A 22,909-nucleotide genomic window follows, 5' to 3' on the forward strand; every position below is an offset into this window, starting at 1 on the left:
TTTGAATACCGAAACTGAGGACATATACACGGCTTAAGAATAAAGTTTTATTTTCAATGTTTTGAATATAAAATAAAAATATCTCATACTCTTATTATTTCTATAGTTTCATATGATGTTCAGAAAGATGTTAGAATATGTAGATAGATAGACAATATACATAAATACACACACAAAATATATATACCTAGTTAATTATTCGGTTAAGAATTATATATTATAAAAATATTGATTTAATCAAAAACTTTACTAATATATAAAAAAATTGATACATATTTTTAATTTACATACATACATAATCCTACACGTATACACTGCATATATATAATATAAAATATTCAATTATTAAAATATGAGGCATTTTTTAAATTATTTTAATTATGCAGATTTTAAACTTTTATATTATTAAAAATTTAAACCTCTATAGTTTCGCGAAATGCTTCGATAATCACATAAATAAATATCATATATTTCAACGTAAAAACAGATTTTGTTTCTTTGTAGTTTTTGAAAAAAAAGTATCTCTATCAAGTATTTTCAAAATCTATATATTTTATAGCCATATATAATTATTTATTAATTATATAATCCTTATTTATAATTATATAAATATTAATAATGAACACAAAATAAATATATGTTATTTCATCGTTTATTTCAACGTAAAAATTACAACTCAAAATTGTTATACAAGAGGCTCTTGTTTTTAAATGAAAATAAACTGCTAAAAAAAGAAAAAAAATCAAATAAGAAATAGGCTAATAAGAGACAAGCGCAGTAAGTTGGCGCAACTAAGTTATCTAGAAATCTTTCTTATAGTTTGGCAGTCTATAAGTTCAAATTTCCAAGGTTCATAGTTATATTAACAATAATTTCGAATTAGTCGAAAAAGAAAGAACGGAATATTAAGATGTTTTCCAAAATGCCACATGTTTTTTCGGAGCAGTTTAAATATACAGTTTGTGGCCAAAATATAATGTGATATTTGAGGTTTTCGCGATATACATGAATATTAGAATTAGCTTTCATGTTGGTTTGAGTCGCATGGATTCTTTATTTTATTTCAATGTTTCGTGAACGATTTAGTTAACTTTATCAGAAAATTACATTTCATTAAATAAAATTTTGTCCGCTTTCTAAATTGTGTTCTGCTACTGCTGATTGTATTTATGTATTTTAGTTTAACTTCATTCTTTTACTGTGTATACTTATTATCCTGTCGATTACTTCTATATAGTTCTTGCCACATAAAAGCAAGGAACCTTGTATATCTCCGGAGTGTCTAGTGAGGATCTTTTGTCTTTTAGATTGTCTAGATTTTAGTTGAATTTATCAGAAAACAACAACTTAAATTGCTCCTATTTTTATTGGTTTGTAAAAGCGTTGAAAACAAATAAAGAATTTATGTGGCTCGGAGAGAGAAAAGCCAATCATAATATTTATTATATGTAATAATATCTTACACCGATCTGAATAAATTACGATTTTTAAAATACAGCAAGATCCTCTTCCGAAAAAAAGTCACATAAGAATGTATTGTATAAAATATCATGTAAAGATTGTGATGCGTGACAATCTCTATCTTCTTTATTAATATAAATTTTTTAAAGATTTTATAATATTTTTCCAGATTTCCCCGATTTTATATTTTTTATTTATTTAGTATCCGATTATATTTCGGAAATCTTGTCGTTTCTTAACGGCCACAACCGATAGACTTACCAAAAAAGGAATCAGTCAAGACGCATGAATTTTTTTGTTATTTGGATTTGCTGAAGATGTGTGGTTCAAAGAAAAAAGCGAGACTTTCAATGCAATTTAAGAATATTTCTAGATAATTTAATTGCTCGTATTAACTACGCTTGGCTCATTAGTTCACTTCCTATATTATTTTGTTTTTATATTTAATATGTGTATTAAAAATTTTTTCGTTTTGTAATTTAAAATAACAAAATATATGTAAAAGAATTTTTCATCGCGATTATATTTCGTGTATATATTAAAATATGACACTTCTCCTCTTCTATTCTCATTATATTGTAATCTCTTTATATAATGCGTTTGAACCTTTATGAAAGGCGGTATATCATAAATCAGCAAATAAGCGTGCAATAGTTTGGGAGATTGCGAGAAGCGCATTATGACAAAATAAAAAACTAACAAGAAAAAACAAGCATGATCTCATCTTCATTTGGTTGTCATAATTATTGCATAATAATTATTTTTCAGAGAGAATGATTTTTCAGAGAGAAAGAAAGAAAGAGAGAGAGAGAGGGAGAGAGAGAGGGAGGAAAGGAGGAAAGGGGAGGCAGGAGAGAGAAAGAGAGAGAGAAGAGTAATATTAAAAAAGTGCCATAAAGCAAAAAAAAATTACAATGAGCTGGTGTTCATAAATCCATAACACTGGGTTAAACATCAAGAGTTGAGACTGTAATAAAAACTGAAAGCAATATATATGTGTGTATATATGGTTTGTAATTTTGAATCTGCTAATAATAGTGACCTAAATGTTTAAAGACATGTTCATGCGACAATGCCAGGAAGCTTGAAAAGCTCAAAGAAGATGGAAAAATCGTTTGAGAAATATAATACAGTCACGGCGCGATTGTATTTCTCAAATGGTATACATGGAAGACGCAGAGAAAAGTACATGATAGGACGTCAGATGGCTCAAAATTAATCTTTGTTATTTATCTTGTTACGTAATATCGGAAATTTTAAAAGCGAAATAAATTTCACTCCGACCTAAATCAATAGAATCAGTTTTTCTCTGTGAACGCGATGATAGCAATACAAAGTTTAAATTCTTTAAATTGCTTGGAATAACATAGAGGATAATTCAGAGCTTTAAGTGAGACACAATGCAATTTATTAATTATATGTAGTAAAACAAAATTACTAATTGTATTATAGAAAAATTTCTCATTATTTTTTGTTCATTTATTTTATTTTTTTATATATCCGTAATTTTTATTATTCTATTTGTATTTAGCAGTTGTTTTATTTAAGTACTTCTCTCTGTGGAATGCAATATTAGCGATGAAAATAATGACAATTTTTATTATTGTCACTGTCATATAAATTTCTGATAGTATCTTTCGCCATCGATTTTCAGAAATTCAGAAGTATTCAAACTTAATGGCACTTATATACAGTGGAGCAATAACTATTACTACCTTAATTATCTTGGAATTTATAAGGTCCAGAGGGAAATTTGTGCAACCAAAATTGCACGATACAAAGGGGCTATAATATGGATAATAATTTTCTAAAGTATTTAAAGTGGTAATAGTTAATGCCCAATCCTGTATATGTTTTGTCTCTAAGTGACACTATTCTTTTTTTTTCATTTACAGTCAAATATTCAAACAATAAAAAGTAATTAATTTATCAATCTCTTAGTTATTTATTTATTATTTTGTCTCATCGCTCTGGTTCACATAATAAAATTAGGAGAAAAATCAGGCTCAATAAATCAAAGAGTTTTATGTAGCTCAAAAATATGTAGCAGCAAAAAAAAAGAGAGATATAAAATATTTAACATTCCAGAAAATCGTGTGCAGGCGTAAAGGAATATAAATATTTATATGAGATAGGATGTAAACATGCGGAACGTAATAATCATGATATATCTAAGAAGCTTACAGCTTTCAACCAAATTCTTTTCGTTTATTCGATGCTTGGAATAAGTTCACAATTATAAAGTACGCTAAGAATATTGCGCAATTGAAAAAATGAAATACATATACCAATAAAATATATAGATAAATCGAGAAAAACTGTTGAATGCCTGAACAAAGCCGCTTGCATTGTCGATAATATAATCGAACTTGAGGATTTTTCGTTCGGTCGAATCAAAATGCGATTATAAGCCATGAAAAAAATGTAAGGGCAAAAAAGTCAAACTTTTTCCTGTGCTAACTGCAATTTTAAGAAGCAAAGGGTTAATATGTTGAAACAGAAAATGCAAGTGAAAGCAGCGTAATTTAAAGCGATCACGATCATTGATTAAAAAATGGATATAAAATAGAAAATTAAAGTAAAATTGAAGAGAATAAAGAAAATATCAAGATTAATATTAGAAAAGTACATGTGATAATGTACCAGATGATCATTATAATCGTGCGCACATACACAAACTTAATTTATGAGAAATTACAACCTTTTCAACTCGTCCACAGCATGAAAAAATTCTCTATACAATTCTATCTACATTTTAACTTTCACATAAGGTTTCAGACAATAATAATACTAATCATTAATTGCCTACATTTCGTTCTTGATGTTGAAATATTATTACTATTATTTATAATATTAATCTTGAAAGGCTTCTCTCGCAAACGTGTTCTTCTGTGAAATACAATAGTTTGCATATTTTAAAAATGAGATTTAAATAAGATGTGAAAATAACGCTACGTCGCAGCAGATTACTCGAAAAAGTCGATGGATAAAATTTAGCCATTCAAGATTAATGTATCGCAGCTATTTCTACTTGAGAGCTATTCTATGAATCTAATTTTTTTATTATTATTATATTAATAACAAGACAGAATAAATAGAAAAAATAGAAAATTAGATTTAGATTTGTAAAACTACTCTACTAAATTACATATTCGTAATCGTCAATTATCCCTTTATGTTAGATCGTATTACAAAGCGTTCTCTAATTACAAACGATCTTACTCATCTTACTTAATGATCAATAATCATTCAATAATCACTAAAAAAGGATGCATTATGTTAATAAGAAAACTATATGATAATGGTTGCAGATAGTGGTAGATTTTTATATCGGGGCACGCTTATGTATACTTATATATTTGATTCATTGCACATCACCAATGAATTACTCTCAAAGAGAAAATGTAAGCAAACAAGAATTACATGGCAATAACAAAAGCTTCAGATCGATGCGAAAGCTCGATGGAAAAGTGATCGTAGATACGTAGAATTCAATGAACTTTAGACTCAGTTTATGAATGCGAAAAAATAGGATCTGCCATAAACCAGAGCGATTTTTTTCTTCTTTTACAAAGTAATATTTGTATACTCAATACGATAAAATGTATAATGAATAAATGATAAATATAGGCTCTGATAATCTTTATAATATAAATTATGTAACACACATCAAATTTTTCCATGTAACTTTTTTGAAGTATGTATAATAGAATTTTCATCTGATGCACACAACACATAAATTGAAAATGTGTATGCGTGTGTACGTATACGTGTACGTGCATCTTTTAATTTTACTATTCAAAAAACCGACATTAAATTGTCGATCCTATATGTCTGTAGAAAAATTATAAAAAGAGACACATGTATGTGTCTCGCGGATATATGTAGAGGAATTATTCTCTGACAAAAAGTACGGTCTAAAGAGAGATATATGTATATGTATGTACATATATATATATGTATGTATGCATGTATATATGTATATGTATGTATATATATATGTGTGTATTTGAAATCTATTTATGTATGTCTATAAATGTATTTTATTTTCAATTTTTCAATTTTTCATTAAATTTTGTTATCATCCCTTTATAGAGAAAAATTCCCGAAAAATTTACCTTTATTCTAAACGGAGTCCGTGTTCGAGTCATTCAATAAATGAATGTTGATTAATTATCGAATGTATCTCAAATGCGCAGTCTACATTACAAAGTAATTATTCGTGCTTTATTCATCATTTATTTGTTTATGAAAAATATTTTGTGTATACACACGGGCTTCGTTTCTAAATGTTCGAGTATCATATAATTGTTAGTTATTTTAGGAAAGGCAATGCTGTCCAAAATAGAATAAAAATGTTAAAAAAATTATTCTCTGTTAACTTTTTTATTAATTATTAATTATTATTAGTATAAATTTATTTTTTGTTTTTCACAAATAACTAACAGTCATGATGTATAAATATTTAGAAGCAAATTATGCGTGCTGAATATGTTCCATACGCGTGCAAATTCGTATGTTAAGGCATTAGTGACCCCATGTGTATATTTGTCATGAATACTTTCACATTTCAAGATTAATCAAAAAATAATCAAACAAAAATGAAAAAGGAAAACCTTTTGCATTTATAATATATATCATCGTCATGAATGCGTTCGCATCTGAAAATAGATTACTTTCGATTGAATGCATTGCGTTTAGATATTCAAGCATTATAACTATTGGTTTTTTGAGAATTGGCAATGTTATTATCAAATAACATAAGAAAATATATTAAATCTTCTTAATTATATTATATTTTTCTTATATCTTATCATGCAATAAATTAAACAGTTAACAAATTAATCATTAAAAATTGTCAAATTGATAGTTATGAATATCTAGACGTGATACATTTGATCTGAAAGTAATTATAATGGAATATAAAGAGGTATTCCTGATGTCGATATATATTATAAACATGAAAGCATTTTTCTCGTAATGATCACATTTCCGGTTAAATAATATGATAAATACGCTTCGAAAAGAATTGTGCACAGTTTATAGTCTGATTATAATCCACTCGTCTTGTTTAGTGTCACAATATCCACAATAGTGTTTATAGCTTTTATATATGCATATGTGTGTTATGGATTTGTGAGCATCGCTACAGGGGTACAAAACAACAGTATACTATTATTTCTCACATAATTGTTTAATATATATTCAGTGCTTTGTTTTTACAATATCTGATTATGGAAAATAGATACGAAACAGAGCTAGGCTCTGGTTTTTCTTTAACGAATTAATTTTCTATGAAACTGATGCGCTACCATCTCAGTATTTGATTTTTAATAGCTGCGAAATTTAAAATTATGATTTATATAAAGCTATTTAATCTCTTTCTTTTGATTGATAAAAATAAAGTTCAATTAATATATTTTATCTTTATGAAAAGAAAACATTATTAATGCAATTACACGTCAGTTGTACATATGTGTAGATTATGCATTCGCGTGATGCTGATGCATAAGTTTCTTTGCATCATGTAGAATGTCGCATAAAGTATTTTAAATTCGAAAATCAATATTATTCTTGGATTTTCGATAAATATTATATGTTGTGTACAATGTATGTACGTTTAAACGAATGTTTCCATATAAGTACTTGCCTGCTAATAAATCCGCCTACTTATAAACTTCAAACATGTGCATATCAATACATAAACGAGAATTAATTACTTGTTTTAATCCGATATTCATATGTCCATACGATATTATACGCTTTATTGTGATATTCGCATATAAAAAAACAACATAATTATGATATAATCAATAAAATTTTGACATTCTTAATACTCTTATTAAGTATAATATGAATAAATATCTTTAAGATTTTTATTAAAATATGCTAGATTCGATTTTTTATGCTTTTTATAAAAATAATTGAAAATTTATATAAAATAAAATATTATTTTCTCATTTTTTTAACATTCTCGCAAGCTTTTAAATTTAAAATTATTAAATGAATATAGTAACATTATATAATATAAAGTTTCAAAAATTGTAAAAATTGATACACAAATACAATATATTGTCAATTGTGTTTGTTAGAAATCAATTATTAACGATTAGATTTTCCTCGAAAAATGCAAACAGATGGAAAAGAAATAAAATATAAAAGAGATTGATATAAATGCACATTTAATTATCTACTAGGATAAATCAAAATTAAAAGAACCTTTTTTATTTCCCCAAATAGGCTAGCAATACTGACTCTTTTGTATATGATTTATTATAACTTCAAAGTCTTCAGTTTCTTCAAAGCAATAGTTTGTGTTGTGTAAGATTTTTTTATTGTGATTTTAAATTAATTTAAAATAAGCGCTCTTTATTACCTAACTGCATTAAAGAAGAGATGCGAGTAATTACACTTTTTTTTATTTAAAGAGAGGATGAAATCTGCAGAGATTATTTAGAATGCAGCAGCAGTATGGTGGGAATTGTTTACAACAGAATGAATGTATATGAGAATAGAGCGTTTTAAAAATAATCGGATTTCTCTGTCTATTTGAACGTTCTTCTCAGACAGAATCCGACTATTTTTAAAATGATCTATCTATTCATTTTGCTATGACAACTCTCACCATACTGCTACTTTGCGAATAATCTTTGCAGATTTCACTCTCTCTTTCTTTTTCTTTCTCTCTTCCTCCCCACCTCCCTCTCTCTCTTTCTTTGAATAAAGAAAATGTATTATTGTTCGCATTTCTTCTTTAATTAATTGAACGGAGAACACATTTTGAATTAAGTTAAAATTACAATAAAAGAAAATTAAATAATTTTTGAACACATAAAAACATTTTAAAGTTATGATAAATCATAAAAGAGTCAATGTTACTAGCCATGTTCAGAGAAACAAAAATGTTTCCTTTTTACTTGTCTTAAGAAAAAGATTAAGATAAGTTCGATTTTTTTCTAGATCTGAAATTTCATTCAAATTTTGCGATCAAAAGTATATTTCAGAATTTTCACAAATCAAAATATACTTGGAGTTATTCTTACAAATTTAAAGTATCAATTTGAGAAGAAACATTCAATATAAATCTGAGGTAAAAATTTTGTAACGGAATAACTAAATATTTTCTATATAATGATATAAATCAATATATTTTATAGTTATTTTCTGATTTTAAATCAGTTCTTATATCAAGTGAGAATAAGTTTTGATTGTTTTTCTGTTGTAGTATGTATTTCGATTAGTATACTAGATCGGAGGACACACAAATGATAGAACGCAGAATAGAAATAGCAGGATCGGAAAATAAGCAATGATATACTTATATTCTAAATATTAATCAATGATGGACGTGAGATTCAAAGGAATCCTTATAATCTTTATTTAATCTTCATCTGATCTTTAATGAAGAATCGATATACGCGTGCTTCTTTTATTTATATGCAGTAAAAACGATTTGTTTCTTGAAATTGTTGCAATAAATATCTATATGTGGCAATAAATAATGGTATTTATATAAGTTATAATAAATAAAAAAAATCAGAAAAATAGTTGCTTCAGTTGAATCGAGTACTTTTCGTACAGATATGCAAGAAGGTTGATGCACTATGATTTTTTATATTTGAATAAAATTATGATGTTCTTAATTTAATTCGTTAATATCAGAATTTGATGTCTTAATATACTTTTTAGTAGTTTTAATTTTGTAAAATTTTAATAAATTAATAAATTAATTATTTTAATACTATCTCATAAAATTGAATTAAATATTTTGTCAAATAAATAATAACATCTAAAAGTAATCAAACGCAACTTTATTTTCGCGAAGACTCGACTATGACATAAATAAAGATTCAGATTTAAAAATCTTTATACATTATTTATGCATTATTATGCAGATATCGAGCTGTCTGTTCATCTACTCGAGTTTCTTATTAAATCTTTTTAACGAATTTGTGGTAAAGAGGCCACAAGTATAGCGAATCGTTGTTAAGAGCTAAAAACTTGTTACCTAGATTATCATTTCGCGTGGTGATAATTCTGTCGCGGCAGCGACAACATTCATATAATTATTATCATAATTCAATTTGAATTTTCGAACACGAAGATCACATATTTTAATACTAAATGTCTCAGTTCTAGACAAGTGCTCGTTACGGCAACCGAAATTGGGAAACGTCAACGATATTGTGTAGAAAATAATTCGCCTAATCTGTATAAATGTTTCCAAATATCTCCACGTGAAAAGATTTTATTCATTTATTCGATACGAAAGTCGGCTCATCCGTTTTCTAATAACACTTCAAGTTTGCACGAACGCAATTTTTCGATTAATATACTCTTTGTTTTCCGCACTGCCAAATTATAATTAATCGATTAATAATTACAGCTGAATAATTATCGCTAAGGAAACTCGGCGCAATTTTTAATCATAAAGACAAAGAGAAGGAGAAAGAAAAAAGAGAAAAAGAGAAAATCAAAGAGATACACAAACACGCATAAAAAAGAGCGGGATTTCCCTACCTTTAACGTCATCGTCTTCAATCGTTGTACTGCTATCAGTAGATTCCTTTACTTGAGAACCATCGCCTTTCTTCGTGATGATGCTTCGACCTGGAGTGCGCAGAGCGTTTCAGTAAATCAGCATCGGAAAAATAAAAATGGAAGAAAGATGTTGATATACGTGTGTATGTATTGTATATATGTATTTTTTCTTTTTTTTTCTCTTTGGTACTTACTTTAGCTACCTCTTGGACCATTGTTCTATTACATACACTACGCGCGTGCACACTTTAGTGTATCCGTATAGAACAATGATGAGTATGAGGTAGGAATTGGAGAGAAAAAAAAGACGAAGCGAGATAAAAAGAAAAAAGAGAGCACAGTGTAAAACAGATTGATTTGAAGGATACGGGTTAAAACGGACGAAAGATGGGTTAGGTAAATCCATACAGATCATTCTTGGATCTTTATTTAAATCCGTTTTTGAATAGCTTTCCATTGAAATAATTTTTAAAATGTTTTTCGATTCGAAAGAGTTATCCGCTTATTATCTCTGGTATTAAGTGTTAGGAAAAATATTTCAATCCATATTCCTTTTTTAATGCGATAAAAAGCAAATTCGAAAAAAGTAAAAAGGCAAATTTATTTTAGCTTCCCTCCTGCAAATATTAATTTAACAAATATTAATTTAAAACTACATAGTTTTTAAAAGAAAGAAAAATACAGAAAGAAAACAAATTTGAAAAGGATCTTTTTTACAAAAAAAGAAAGATAATGAATAAATTAAAGATAGAGAAGATGAAAAGGAGAAAAAGAAGAAGAGGGAGAAGGAGGGAGGGAGAAGGAGAGGGAAAGAAAGAAGGGGGGAGAGAGAGAGAAAGGAAGGAAAGATAGAAGAAAGATAAGGTAAGAGAGGCGAGAAATAGAAATAAAGAGAAATAAGGAAATGGAAAGGAAAACAATAAAAGGAAAAATCGGATTTTTTCATTACTTTATATAATCTTGATCGCACGAGATTTTATCGCGTTCAATGAAACTTCAAAATAGTGCATTGTATGACATGCTATAACGAGGTTTATCCTCACTTCCATCTAATTCATAGCATTTGCACGAACATGTTCTTTCAAGTACACTGAGAGAGAGAACATTGTTCCCATAGATCTACTGCGTCTAAGGTAGGCTAACATAAATTTTTTAGTAAGAATCTCATATTCCTCTCGCGCACGTGCGATTCAGAATCCAGGAGTGAAGGTTTTCTCACATAAAAAAAATTGAGGTGTCCAACCGAAAAAACACAAGTAGATCTCGTTAAACTGAACTAAAAAGTCCTATACCATATTGCCTTTTTTAATTAATTTTAATTAATTTCTCATTAACTACTGCAGAGATCGCAAAACGGTGAAGGACTTTCCTACAGTTTAAGCTCTACCTGTACACGAGAGGTTCGGCAATTATTACCGGACACCCTGTATATTTTTAAATATATATATATATATATATATATATATATATATATATTTATATTTGATTATGTATGGACTTTCTCTGGAATTCTTTGGATATTATTTAGGATCAATCATGACAACACATATTAAGATCAAGATGCAGAGATGTTATACTAAAATAAATTCACCGAAAAAAGATAGGATCACTATATTAAAAAAAAAATCTAATAAAAATTAGAGTTGAGTTGAAATATAAATAGCATTTTTATCTGACACCGCGCTTTTTTGCCGAAACAAAGTTTCATTTTAGTCAGAAAATGTACCACGAATCGATATTCCTTTATAATTAATATCCTCAACTGCATCATGTGTCGTTTCTTGTAATCGAAGCTTTGTGAACACGCGATATATCGTTCATCATACAGCTTCTGCTTCATTATCGAATTGTATAAAAGTGAAAAATCATTGTGGAATAAAGTACGTTAAGTTTGCACCTCCGACCCACTATAAGTGCTGCGGCCTTCCTTTGTCAAAAAAAGAAAAATTAGTCAGACAGTAGATTAATGTAAAAAGAAAGGAATATATATATATACAAGCGCACGTATGCGCACTAGAGGGAGAGGGGAAGGGGAAGAGAGAAAGAGAAAAAGAGGGAAAATATGAAAAAGAATGAGATAGTATTAAAATGATCGAAATAGGTTAAAAGATAAATAGAGAAAGATTTATTCGTCGATGACAATTGCTCGTGTTCTCTCAAGGGAAAGCATTGGCAGATGGAAATGATGGCTAGCTCGGAATTTATAGATTCATGAATTTCTCGGAAGTTCTCGAAGTTATATATGCGGTTTGGGATTTATAAATCCATATGTAATTCGTACGATTTAGGATTTATAAGCCCATATGTGATTCACGCGATTCTGCTATTTACAGCAGAAATACGCATAGTACAATATACATAAATTTATACATTGCTAAGGAGATTCATGGCCGCAAAAAAAATGCAACGCATATAAATTTTGATTTGGTCATTTGTGCAATAGTCCCAAAAAGTATGAAATAAATTACTTGTTAACATTAACATTTAATTTAATTATTTATTTGTTAACATGTTATTCAATTAAAAATTACGAGAAACATAATCACAGAATTTTTTTATTTTTCCTTTACTTTGAAAAATTACGAGAAAGATAATCACAGAATTTTTAATTTTTCCTTCACTTTGTTAACATTAACATTTAATTTAATTATTTATTTGTTAACATGTTATTCAATTAAAAATTACGAGAAAGATAATCACAGAATTTTTTTATTTTTCCTTAATTTTGTGTGTGAAAATCTATAACTCTACAAAAAAAGCATTTCCGGATCCATATTCATAGGAACTTTTGTCTTTAAAGTCGTCCAAGGAATTGTTTCCTGGAGTTGTGGACATCATTTAGGAAACACTCGGTATATCATTTTATAGTATGTTACGAATATAAGATAATTATCTCGCTATTAAAATATTTCTTTTGTGTTCAAGGAAGAGATATTAATACATGTACCTTGTAATATAGTTTTTGAGAGAACATGAGCAACTAGGATGTATAGATATGTAATCGGATAACAATGAATGAACCTGCGAATTTCTCTAGACGATAGAGATATTAACGCATGTAACATGTAATATGCATCGTTTTCGAGAAAACATGAGCAACTAGGATGTATAGGTATGTAATAATCGAATAATAATGAATGAACCTGCGACTTTCTCTAGATAATCATTTGCGAAGAGGAATTGTAATTTTCGCCTGACTATACGAGATCTAATTATAAAATGTGATTATTGCTAACTATCATAAAACTTATGTAGTAATATATATCAATGTATGAGCTTATGAGCATAATTTTTAAGAATTATCGATAATTATTAACCTTAATTGATTTTTAAAAATTCCCGGTCGAGCAGAAACAACAGAGCAAACGTGTAATAAATAATCAATATGAATTACAAATACATACGAATTACAAATACATACGAATTTAATCAAAATATATAATGATCCAAATAAAATAAAGAGAAATTTAGATATAAATATTCTGCAAGTAATAAATTAATAAAAACAATAAGAATATAATAAGTAACCCAGTAAACATTGTTATAAAGTTACATATTCCTACATTGTCTCTACAATATTATATTGCAACTTGCACACAAAATTATAACACTGCTATAACTGAAATATTCTGTGTTATATGGATAGTTTTACATTATATATGTAATTTGTATAACACATTATTACTTCCATGTTATATTATTGCAACAAACAATATTTACTGGGAATAATACATATCTTAACAGTATAATAAAAACATCACAAAAGTCAGATTTTATTAAAATTTCATAAACATCTCTGTAGTCTCATACTCTGCAATTTTAGATATTTCATTACGTGCTTCGCTAGATATCATTATGATGAAAAAATGAGAAAATCTTCTTCAGACTCATGATCACATATGAAAGCGGGAAAATATATTGAATCAATCTGTAATAATTCATTTTGGGAATGTTATATGTCAGTTTCGTATATATCATATGCTTGTTTTAAATCACAATCGATGTAAGCGTATTACACACATTTTATAGTTCAATATTTTTCTGTTTTTAATCTTATTTAATTTCCAGGTTATTAAAATATAACTGCAAGTTTTTTATGCCATTATCGTTATTATTTTATTAACGTAAGGCGGAATATTATTTTTCAAAATATTAAATATTAAATATTTTTGAAAGTTGTTAATTTTTTTGTGAAATTTTTTCAATCAAAATAGAATAAAAATTAAGTGGGATTAAACAAATCATCAATGTTCTCGATTTGTATTTTGCTCAAAATCCGTTACAAAGCTTTCAACAAATTTTTTCCATAATAACAATGTATTAATAAATTTCAAAAATAATAACTATTTCCTCGAAAATAAAAAATGAATTTAAGGCAGAGAGTGGAGTCGTGGCGAGGAAGAAAAGTTGAAAGAGCTTCGAGTTCGAGAGTCAACTGAAGATGAAGAAAATCTAATTAAAATCTAAGTTCTCGAGCTTTGACGAGAAAGAGAAAGGAGAAGAGCAGGAAAATATAAGAATAAAAAGTTAACTGTTTTTTGATTTTGTTCGAATAAAGGATTCGGACAGAATATACAAAATATGTGAAAAGAAATAGCCATTATATGAATAAAACCAATTCATCGAGAATAATTTTCCATCGTGAGATTAGAATTGAATATTGGGAAAATTTGATAAAATCATGATAAAAAGACGAAGTATAAAAAAAACTATGTATACAAAACGCGAACGATAAAGATTCGTTAAATTGTTATCATGAATATAATTATTTTATATAATTAAATAACGCATGCATTAATTAATAACTGAATTATATAAATTTTCAAGAAAATTCTGCAAATTGTTTTTGTTAGGAGATTAAAAAATACATACATATGTATATACGTATAGCGTTAAAAAAATAACTAAATCTAAAAATATCCAGTTTTCAATCGATATGCATAAATTCCGTAATTAAAGTTTAACAAAAATTTACAAAATATATACACACTCTCTTTATTCTCAATTCTCAACAAAATAAAAAGATATTTTAGAAATATTCTATAGAGAATAGTTGAATTAATTTTATTTTTATCCCGTTTTCAATTCGTTTCTTCGACAAAAACAAAAGTCAATTTCCCTTAAAAAGAAATAAGAATTTTACATTTACATTCTTTATGTAGATGTTGCGGCAATAAATCTGTAAATCTATTATTCAGAAATCGCACCAAAATGAATTATTCAAAATAAGAAACCTTAAAAATGTATGGGTATGTTCTTGCGATATAATAAAAACAAATATAGAAATATATATAGGTACTTTAATACTGATTGTATTAAAAGGTAAAACACACATGTTATATGTATAAATACATATTACATGTGTAGCAGTGAATCTACAAAATGCAAGATGCTCTCAGCTACTTGTTAATCTAAACAGGGGAGGGAGCGAAAGACGGAATCAACGCATATATTCTAAACGTATCATCTTAGATAATAATATCATATACATATAATATATATATGTGTAGATGCATATGCCGTACAATGTGGCACATCAACAACACATGTCAAACATCTATTACGAGTGTATTACAAACCCGTATTTACTTTACAAGTCGAGCAAATAAGAGCGAGATGTGTGCACGTGTGTATAATAATTCATATTCGCATTTAGTAAAATGACCATTTCACTTTTATTTTTAAGGAATTCTAAAATAAATGTGCTGTACAAATTGCTATTCTCTTATTTTATTTTATAATAATTTAACAATTTTTTAGTAATAATAAACCAAATTTTTTTATATAATAAATAAATTTTTAATACAATTTTTATAGAATAAATTAAATTTTTATTTGTTTCGTGTAAAAATATAAAATAAGTTGTATAAGTAATAATTTTATTATTGATATTTTTCTATTAATATTGATATCCTTCTATTAATTTCTATTGATATATTTAGTAATAATTAATTTGTTTAAATATTATATCTTTAGCATGAAAAAGTCAGAAAGTGTAATTTTCTTTAAATTTAAAGTTGCGCTTAATCTGTCAACCAATAATTCTAAACTGTAATATAACAAAAACATTTTTTAAATAAATGATAATACTTATAACATTTTACACAATAATCTTTTAAATAATGATCATTATTATATAAGAAAACATAAGCTACATATAAATAAGAAAACTATTATTTGTATTTTTAATGCAATTTTTTTTACACAATTAATACAATTAATTATTAAAACTTTTAAATCTCCAAATATATAAACCATATAGCTTTTTTATAGTTCAAAATTAAGATCAAAAATATTATCAATGTTCTTATTTGTTTAGAAATTATAAAATATATTCATTAGAAAGATAAAGAAAGTAAAATTTTTAGAAATTATTGACTTGATCATACAAAAATAATCAACATTAACAAAATATATAGTTATTCGTAAAAATATCTTATTAGTGAATTATAATAATTGAATGTTTTAATCTTTTGAAGATTTTCACGTTTTTCTTATTTTAGGATTATTCATTTGTATTCTTTTAATAAATCTAATTTTCGAAAATTAGATTCTTGCATATAACATATTTTTCATGATAATAAAATAAAATATTATAATAATATAAAATATTTATTTTTATACACATAATGTGATTCAAAATACTTCCAGTTGATAGAAGTATGTTGTCAAGGCCATAAATCTAAGTAATCTTTAAAAGATTGTAACCGTTTATTGTTTATTAAAAAGTGATTGTCAAATTCATGCAGAGCGAGATTCGAAAGTAGACTGATAATAAAAAATTCATAATTACAACAAAAAGTTCGCTCAAATAATAACAATAATTAAATGGTAAAATTAGTAAATAAGAGCCAAAATTAAAGCGCAAGAAAGAGAAACACCTTTTTATTCCTTTTATTTCCCGATATGTTTCAAAATACTCGCTTTCAATACATGCATTAAATACGAATATTTCATACCAGTATTTGGTCCATCTTCAGCGTGACATTAATACTAAACGTTAGAGAATATCAGACAATAACACATGAAATTACATTAATTATTCCACAATCAATATGTAGATAAACTGCAATGTTGTATTTCGTAGTAATCTGGCGAACACATTTCCTCGAATGTTCAATATTAATGTCGCGTTGAAAATGGCCCGAAATGTTCATATTTAATGCATGTATTTCGTAACGAAAGCGAGTATTTTGAAATATACCAATAAATAAAAGATTAAGAAGGTTTTTCTCTTCTTTCTTGCGTCTACTGCGCTCTTACTTGCCAATTTTATTTTTTAATTATAAAAAATTCAATATACAAATTCAAATATTACGAGCTAGCATAGTTGGACACAGATATTAATTTTTTTATGAAATTGATTAGTGTGCACAAGGCAAAAACTTTTCTTGGTTCTATAACAAGTAAATATATAAATTTCAATTTAAGACTCTTAATTTTAATATCCTTTTTATCCCCTCAAAGAAATGTAAGCAAGGAAAATATTGGGATGAGAAAGTTGAATCGGGAATCGAATCCGAAGCTTTTTGTCGGGCGATTGCTCTTACTGAGTTATTCAAACATCCCACATCTCAATATTTAAACTACACTTCTTCAAAGGAGCAAGAGGAGTATTAAAATTAAGAGAATCTTGAGTTGCGATTTATTTATTTTATTTTTACTTAGTATACGATCGAGAAAAATTCGTGCCCCGTGCACACTAATCAGTTTTATAGATGAATTAATTTTTCGCACGATTATCTGCGTATGATTTTTGTTAATCCGTGATGTTTGATTTTGTATGTTTCACATTCATAGCCTTATTAATCTTATCAAATTTAATATATTAAACACAGTTTGTATGTATTGCTATCTATACTATATATGTACAATTAAACAAATGTACAATTCTTTATATACATATTTATATATTTAAAATTATAAAATTATAATAAAATGTGTGTGTGTGTGTGTGTGAATATATGTATATATAGATAAGGAAAAGGATTCACACATAAAGTTGCTATTTTGCGTGCAAAACAAAATCTATTCCACATCGTCTGATGTGCAATAAAGTGTATATCGAAGATTATTTATTAAAAAATAAGAGAAATAAAATATATACGAGATTTTTAAATTATATCCAATTTAATTAAAATTGTGTTAATGGCGAGTATACAAATATAAATACGGAGTCTCTTCCTTTGTTCACATGTTTACGTTTTACCTTTAATAAGTATTTAATGTTCAGTTAAATCTATATTATTAGAAACATTTAAATATCCAAACTTTTATTTGCTTTTGAATAAATAATAAGCTACAGCTAAAACCTTTTGAAAATTTTTTATTATCAGAGATCTCGACAACATATGTTGGTTAAAAGTTTTTTAACTCTGTAAAAATAAGATTTATCTAAATAATTATTATTGTATATGTGTGTCACATTATTTGATTAACTTTTTAAAATTCTTGGTGCTTATTTCTTTAATTTTAATTATTATAAATTTTACATAATATAACAAATAATATAAAAAGATAAATCTATAAACAAAAAATTATTGTTAATTGTAGCGTGCTTTATGATGAGCACATTGAATTGACTAGATTGATTATTCTACGTTGGTATTGATAGGTCAAATATATATGTTTCATGAGACTACAAACCATATGATCCGATGCAATCTATCAATTGTGATTAATTTATAAAAATTTAATTTTTGGGTATTTGTTACAACACGTTTATATTTAAGAATAATAGTAATAAATTTAAAATCTCTCTCAGAATATTAAAATTCCAATATATCAATAATCTTGTCTTTTTAAAAATTAATAAATAATTATAAAACCAATTTTTGTTAAAAATAAATATAACATATTTAAATGATATAGGAATTTAATAATTTCATTTATCTGAGATGTTATTATTAAGAGCTTAAAAAATATATATTTATTTATATAATTAAATAAACTTATAAAAAGAAATAAATAATAATTTCTTGAAAAATCAATAAAATTGATTATTGAAAAATAATTTATTTTATTTATATGTAGATGTGTGCACTAATTTCACAATGATTTGAATATTATTAAGTTCTCAGAAATTTATCAATATTATTATAATTTTTACAATATCCACGATATGAAGATTAATCATACGGCGATTAAGAAAATATTTCGAAGGTGATGATAATTTATCTAATCTGTACCAAATGATTATTTACCTGATTTATATCGAGTGGCATGATAATTAAATGAAAGCAATGATAATTAAATGAAAGGCAAAACTGCTTGAGTAAAATATGAATTATCCAGAACCTCCATCTTACAATAAATATGCAAAGAAAAAATTCCGAAATACTTTTGCTCAATTGCATAATATACTTTTTAATATTTTTGCTGTTCTAGAATAGAAACATACATAAATTAGGAAGCGAGAATTAAATTTATAAAACATTTATTTTCTTATTATTTTGTAATATTGCTTTTTTGTACTACTTTACATAAACATAAAAAATATTTGATATGTTATAATTATAACATTACTTTTACTTTATTTACATCAGTAACTTTAAAAGATTCAGCATAATAAAAGGATTCAAAATAACCATTTATCTTTATAGCGAGAAACTTACATGTCTATTTAATATAAACTAAAATCCTGTTTTCTGGATAATGTGTGGTCTTTGCAAGACATGAAATGCGTGCCATATGCATCGACTATATGGGGTAGATGGGAGCTACATGAAGTAGATGGGAAACATATCGTGTCATGATAATCAATGTGCCGAATGAGCGAAGATGAAACGCGATTGTTGCTTGATAAGCGCCTCATTAACTTCGATGATGATTTTCGGAGAATCGATCATTGACGCCCTATTATGATATAATTTTCTGATTTCCTGTTCAACCTCGCTCCTTCGATTATCTAATATAAGAGAATGATTATCAACATAAGAACTCTAATATACCTCTGCATGAGCAAAAATATATACAAGTGCTCCATTCTGCAATCGTTTCACAAAAATATTGATGAGACATAATTTGATATAAAAAATTATTTGCATGTTAATTTTTGTAAAAATCAAAATAAAATAACTTGCTCTTAATTTTTTATGATGAAATTACAAATTTAACAATAACAATATTGCACACACGATTGCACGAAGGATCTTTTTTTTGGAAAAAAAGCGAAAAGGCAGATAAATATATCCTCTACATGACGAAAATGCAAGATGAATCAGGAATAGGAGGAAGTTGCATGACTCGGATTGTTAAAGGAATGAATTCATATATAAATACACAGGGAAACGTCAAGTTTAATAGGAGATATAAAAGTACTATCTGTCGTAGACCGTATAGAGCGCTGAAGAGGGCCGGAGGTACTTACCCTGTGCATCATACTTACTGGAAAAATTTCGCGTTGCCAGCATGGTCGTCAATATAGCGCCCTGCAAATGCAAAAGAAATATTATTATTATTAGCCGTACCAAATAAAAAAAGTAACAAGTCCGTGTTGACGAAATAAACTTGTTTCCTCTTGTCAACAAATATCAAATATTATAGAAATATAATATATTAATAATATAAGAAGAGTAAAAAGAATAAATAAATAAATAATAATATAAATAAATAATAAAAAATATAAAATAAGAGAATTTTTTTCACTGAATTTCTCTCATAATATAACATTGTTTCTGAATCATTAAATCTGATAATCTGAAATAAATAATATATGTTATTTTTAATAATTTTCTCTTAATAAATTGCTATTATATGGAACATTTAGAATTTGCTGAATTCATTATTGATTATATATTGTACATGCTTATTTAACATAGTAAATTTACTATATACATGATGATTATATAAATAGATTTTACAATTTAAAAAATCCAAAAGAGCATTCCTTATAATATTTCTATGCTTTAAAATCCAAAAGAGCATTCCTTATAATAATTCTATGCTTTAAATGGCTTTAAGCTTAAAAATTTTCTATCAATTTTAATAAATTCTAAATAAAGTTGTAAAAAGGATTATTTTAAACATATGATATATGATATGTGACGTTTTAGAAAAATGTTATTCTATTTAGAATTAATCACAATTAATTATAATTATATTTTCAGAATTTTCTTGAAAGAAGACAATTCAAGTTAGACATGTACAGAGTGTGTAGTTATGATAAAGATTTGAAGAATCGTTTTTCGTATAAAGCTGGGTATCATTGTGATACTTTTCGGAATATATCATGGATCACGCAATCATGACCTCCAGCTTGTTAATTTCATTAAGTTGACACAAGATACAAGGCCCACGAATGTATTATAAATAATCAATTCCTTAATAATGACATAAAATGGTTAACGTTTTATAACAGAACAGAAAATGTGTATTATTAATTGTATTATTAATTTTTCAAATTAATTCCAGTGAGAAATACCGATTAAAAATACGTCTGTTAGACGTCTATAGACGTCTTTAGACATCTAATAGCCATTTTTCCGACTTATCATTTCTCACTGGAACGTGAGGTATAATATTAAAAATATGGAATATTTCAATTAGTATTGTAAATATATAATTAAATATATAACATATATAATAAAATATATAACATATATAATAACATATTAAATATATAACATATATAATAAAATATATAACAGGCCTCCTTGGTACGTCGTACCGCTTGATCGCAGTTTTTTATCCTCTATCATGGAATTTTTTGCACTGCAGGAGCTTTTTAATTTTGGATCTAATTATTAATTGTTGGAATGACTACAGAAGGATGGTATTAGCTGTGGATTGCTTTATTCCTGGCTTTTTTGGATGGCTGTGATAACAGGTGAACGGCTCTTTCATGGAGTGCCCCGGAGGCGGACAAATAATAATATATTTTCGAGTGATTCGCGGATTTGCGTTGCATTTGCCGAGTGTTCGTAATTAGTCGATCATGATTTGCGATTTTCATATGTGTTGGCGATCTTCGAGCGATTTATCATGCGTTTTTTCATATTTCCGTGCGCTTATATTTATTTACCGACCTTCATGCGTTACGGTTTTATATTCACAGAGTCTATTCTCCAACGGTTTTAATTTATATTTAATTTTGACATTGAAAAGGACTCGAATTGAGTCGAAACGCGAGCGTTTGTCATGTTCGTTTTAATGTATTTTGTATTTTTCTGATATTTTATTATATAATTTATTATGTTTTTGTAATATTTTCACGCATTAATAACTGGCGTAGGTCTTAAGCCTTTTAAACGTTTTTAAATATATAATTCATGAATTTCTTATATATATTATCATTACAGAACATTAGAATGAAAATATAAGTATTATTATATATGAACATAGTGCATACGTTTTTGAAATTTACTATAATTGTATTAATTCTGAATTTACTACTAATAATTATGATTATTGAAATATTACAAAACTACTTTACTACTAATAATTATGATTATTAAAATATTTGTTATTGGATCTGCATAAAAATTAAAAAGGTAAGATATTGTTCGGGATAATATCCTACGCAACGATTCCTGTTGCGATATCTATAGAGCTCTCGTTAAGAACTATAGATAATTACGTTGCGTGACGCACATTCCGTGTACGCGTCATATATATATATCCTTTATAAAATACATTATTTATATTTTCTATGGTCATGATGTTTTTACATTATTCAATTATTCCCGCATCTCTCCGCGGCATTTGCGCTTCAAGAGATATTTTTATTATCTATAGAAGAAAATTCTCTGCGATATTATCATTATCATTATCATTATCATTATGTATTATTATTATTAATTATTATTATTATCAAAGAACCTATATTGATTGACGAAATCAATATTATTGATTTTGTCATTTAATATAAGTTCTTTGTTAATCAAAATTTAAAAAGTAGATGTATTTG

The 22,909-nt window shown here is 26.6% G+C and overlaps 1 protein-coding gene across 12 annotated transcripts in view; it reads right to left on the reverse strand.

Moving 5' to 3' along the window:
- The window catches only part of Camkii (Calcium/calmodulin-dependent protein kinase II), a 107,209-nt gene that overhangs the window by 44,387 nt on the left and 39,913 nt on the right, over positions 1 to 22,909 (reverse strand). For 7 of the 12 annotated variants that reach the window (XM_083086591.1, XM_083086586.1, XM_083086585.1 and 4 more), the window contains 2 exons: positions 20,372 to 20,432; positions 9,982 to 10,071 (listed from right to left, as the gene is read on the reverse strand). In XM_083086591.1, the coding sequence (XP_082942717.1) occupies positions 9,982 to 10,071; positions 20,372 to 20,432 (151 nt within the window). The remainder of the gene's footprint in view (positions 1 to 9,981; positions 10,072 to 20,371; positions 20,433 to 22,909) is intronic. The other 5 variants (XM_083086592.1, XM_083086588.1, XM_083086587.1 and 2 more) reach the window with 1 other exon arrangement.

This window comes from Camponotus vicinus, unplaced genomic scaffold (assembly GCF_025532165.1).
Source record: "Camponotus vicinus isolate PSW18456_S1 unplaced genomic scaffold, iyCamVici1.0 SCAF_13, whole genome shotgun sequence".
NCBI lineage: Eukaryota > Metazoa > Arthropoda > Insecta > Hymenoptera > Formicidae > Camponotus > Camponotus vicinus.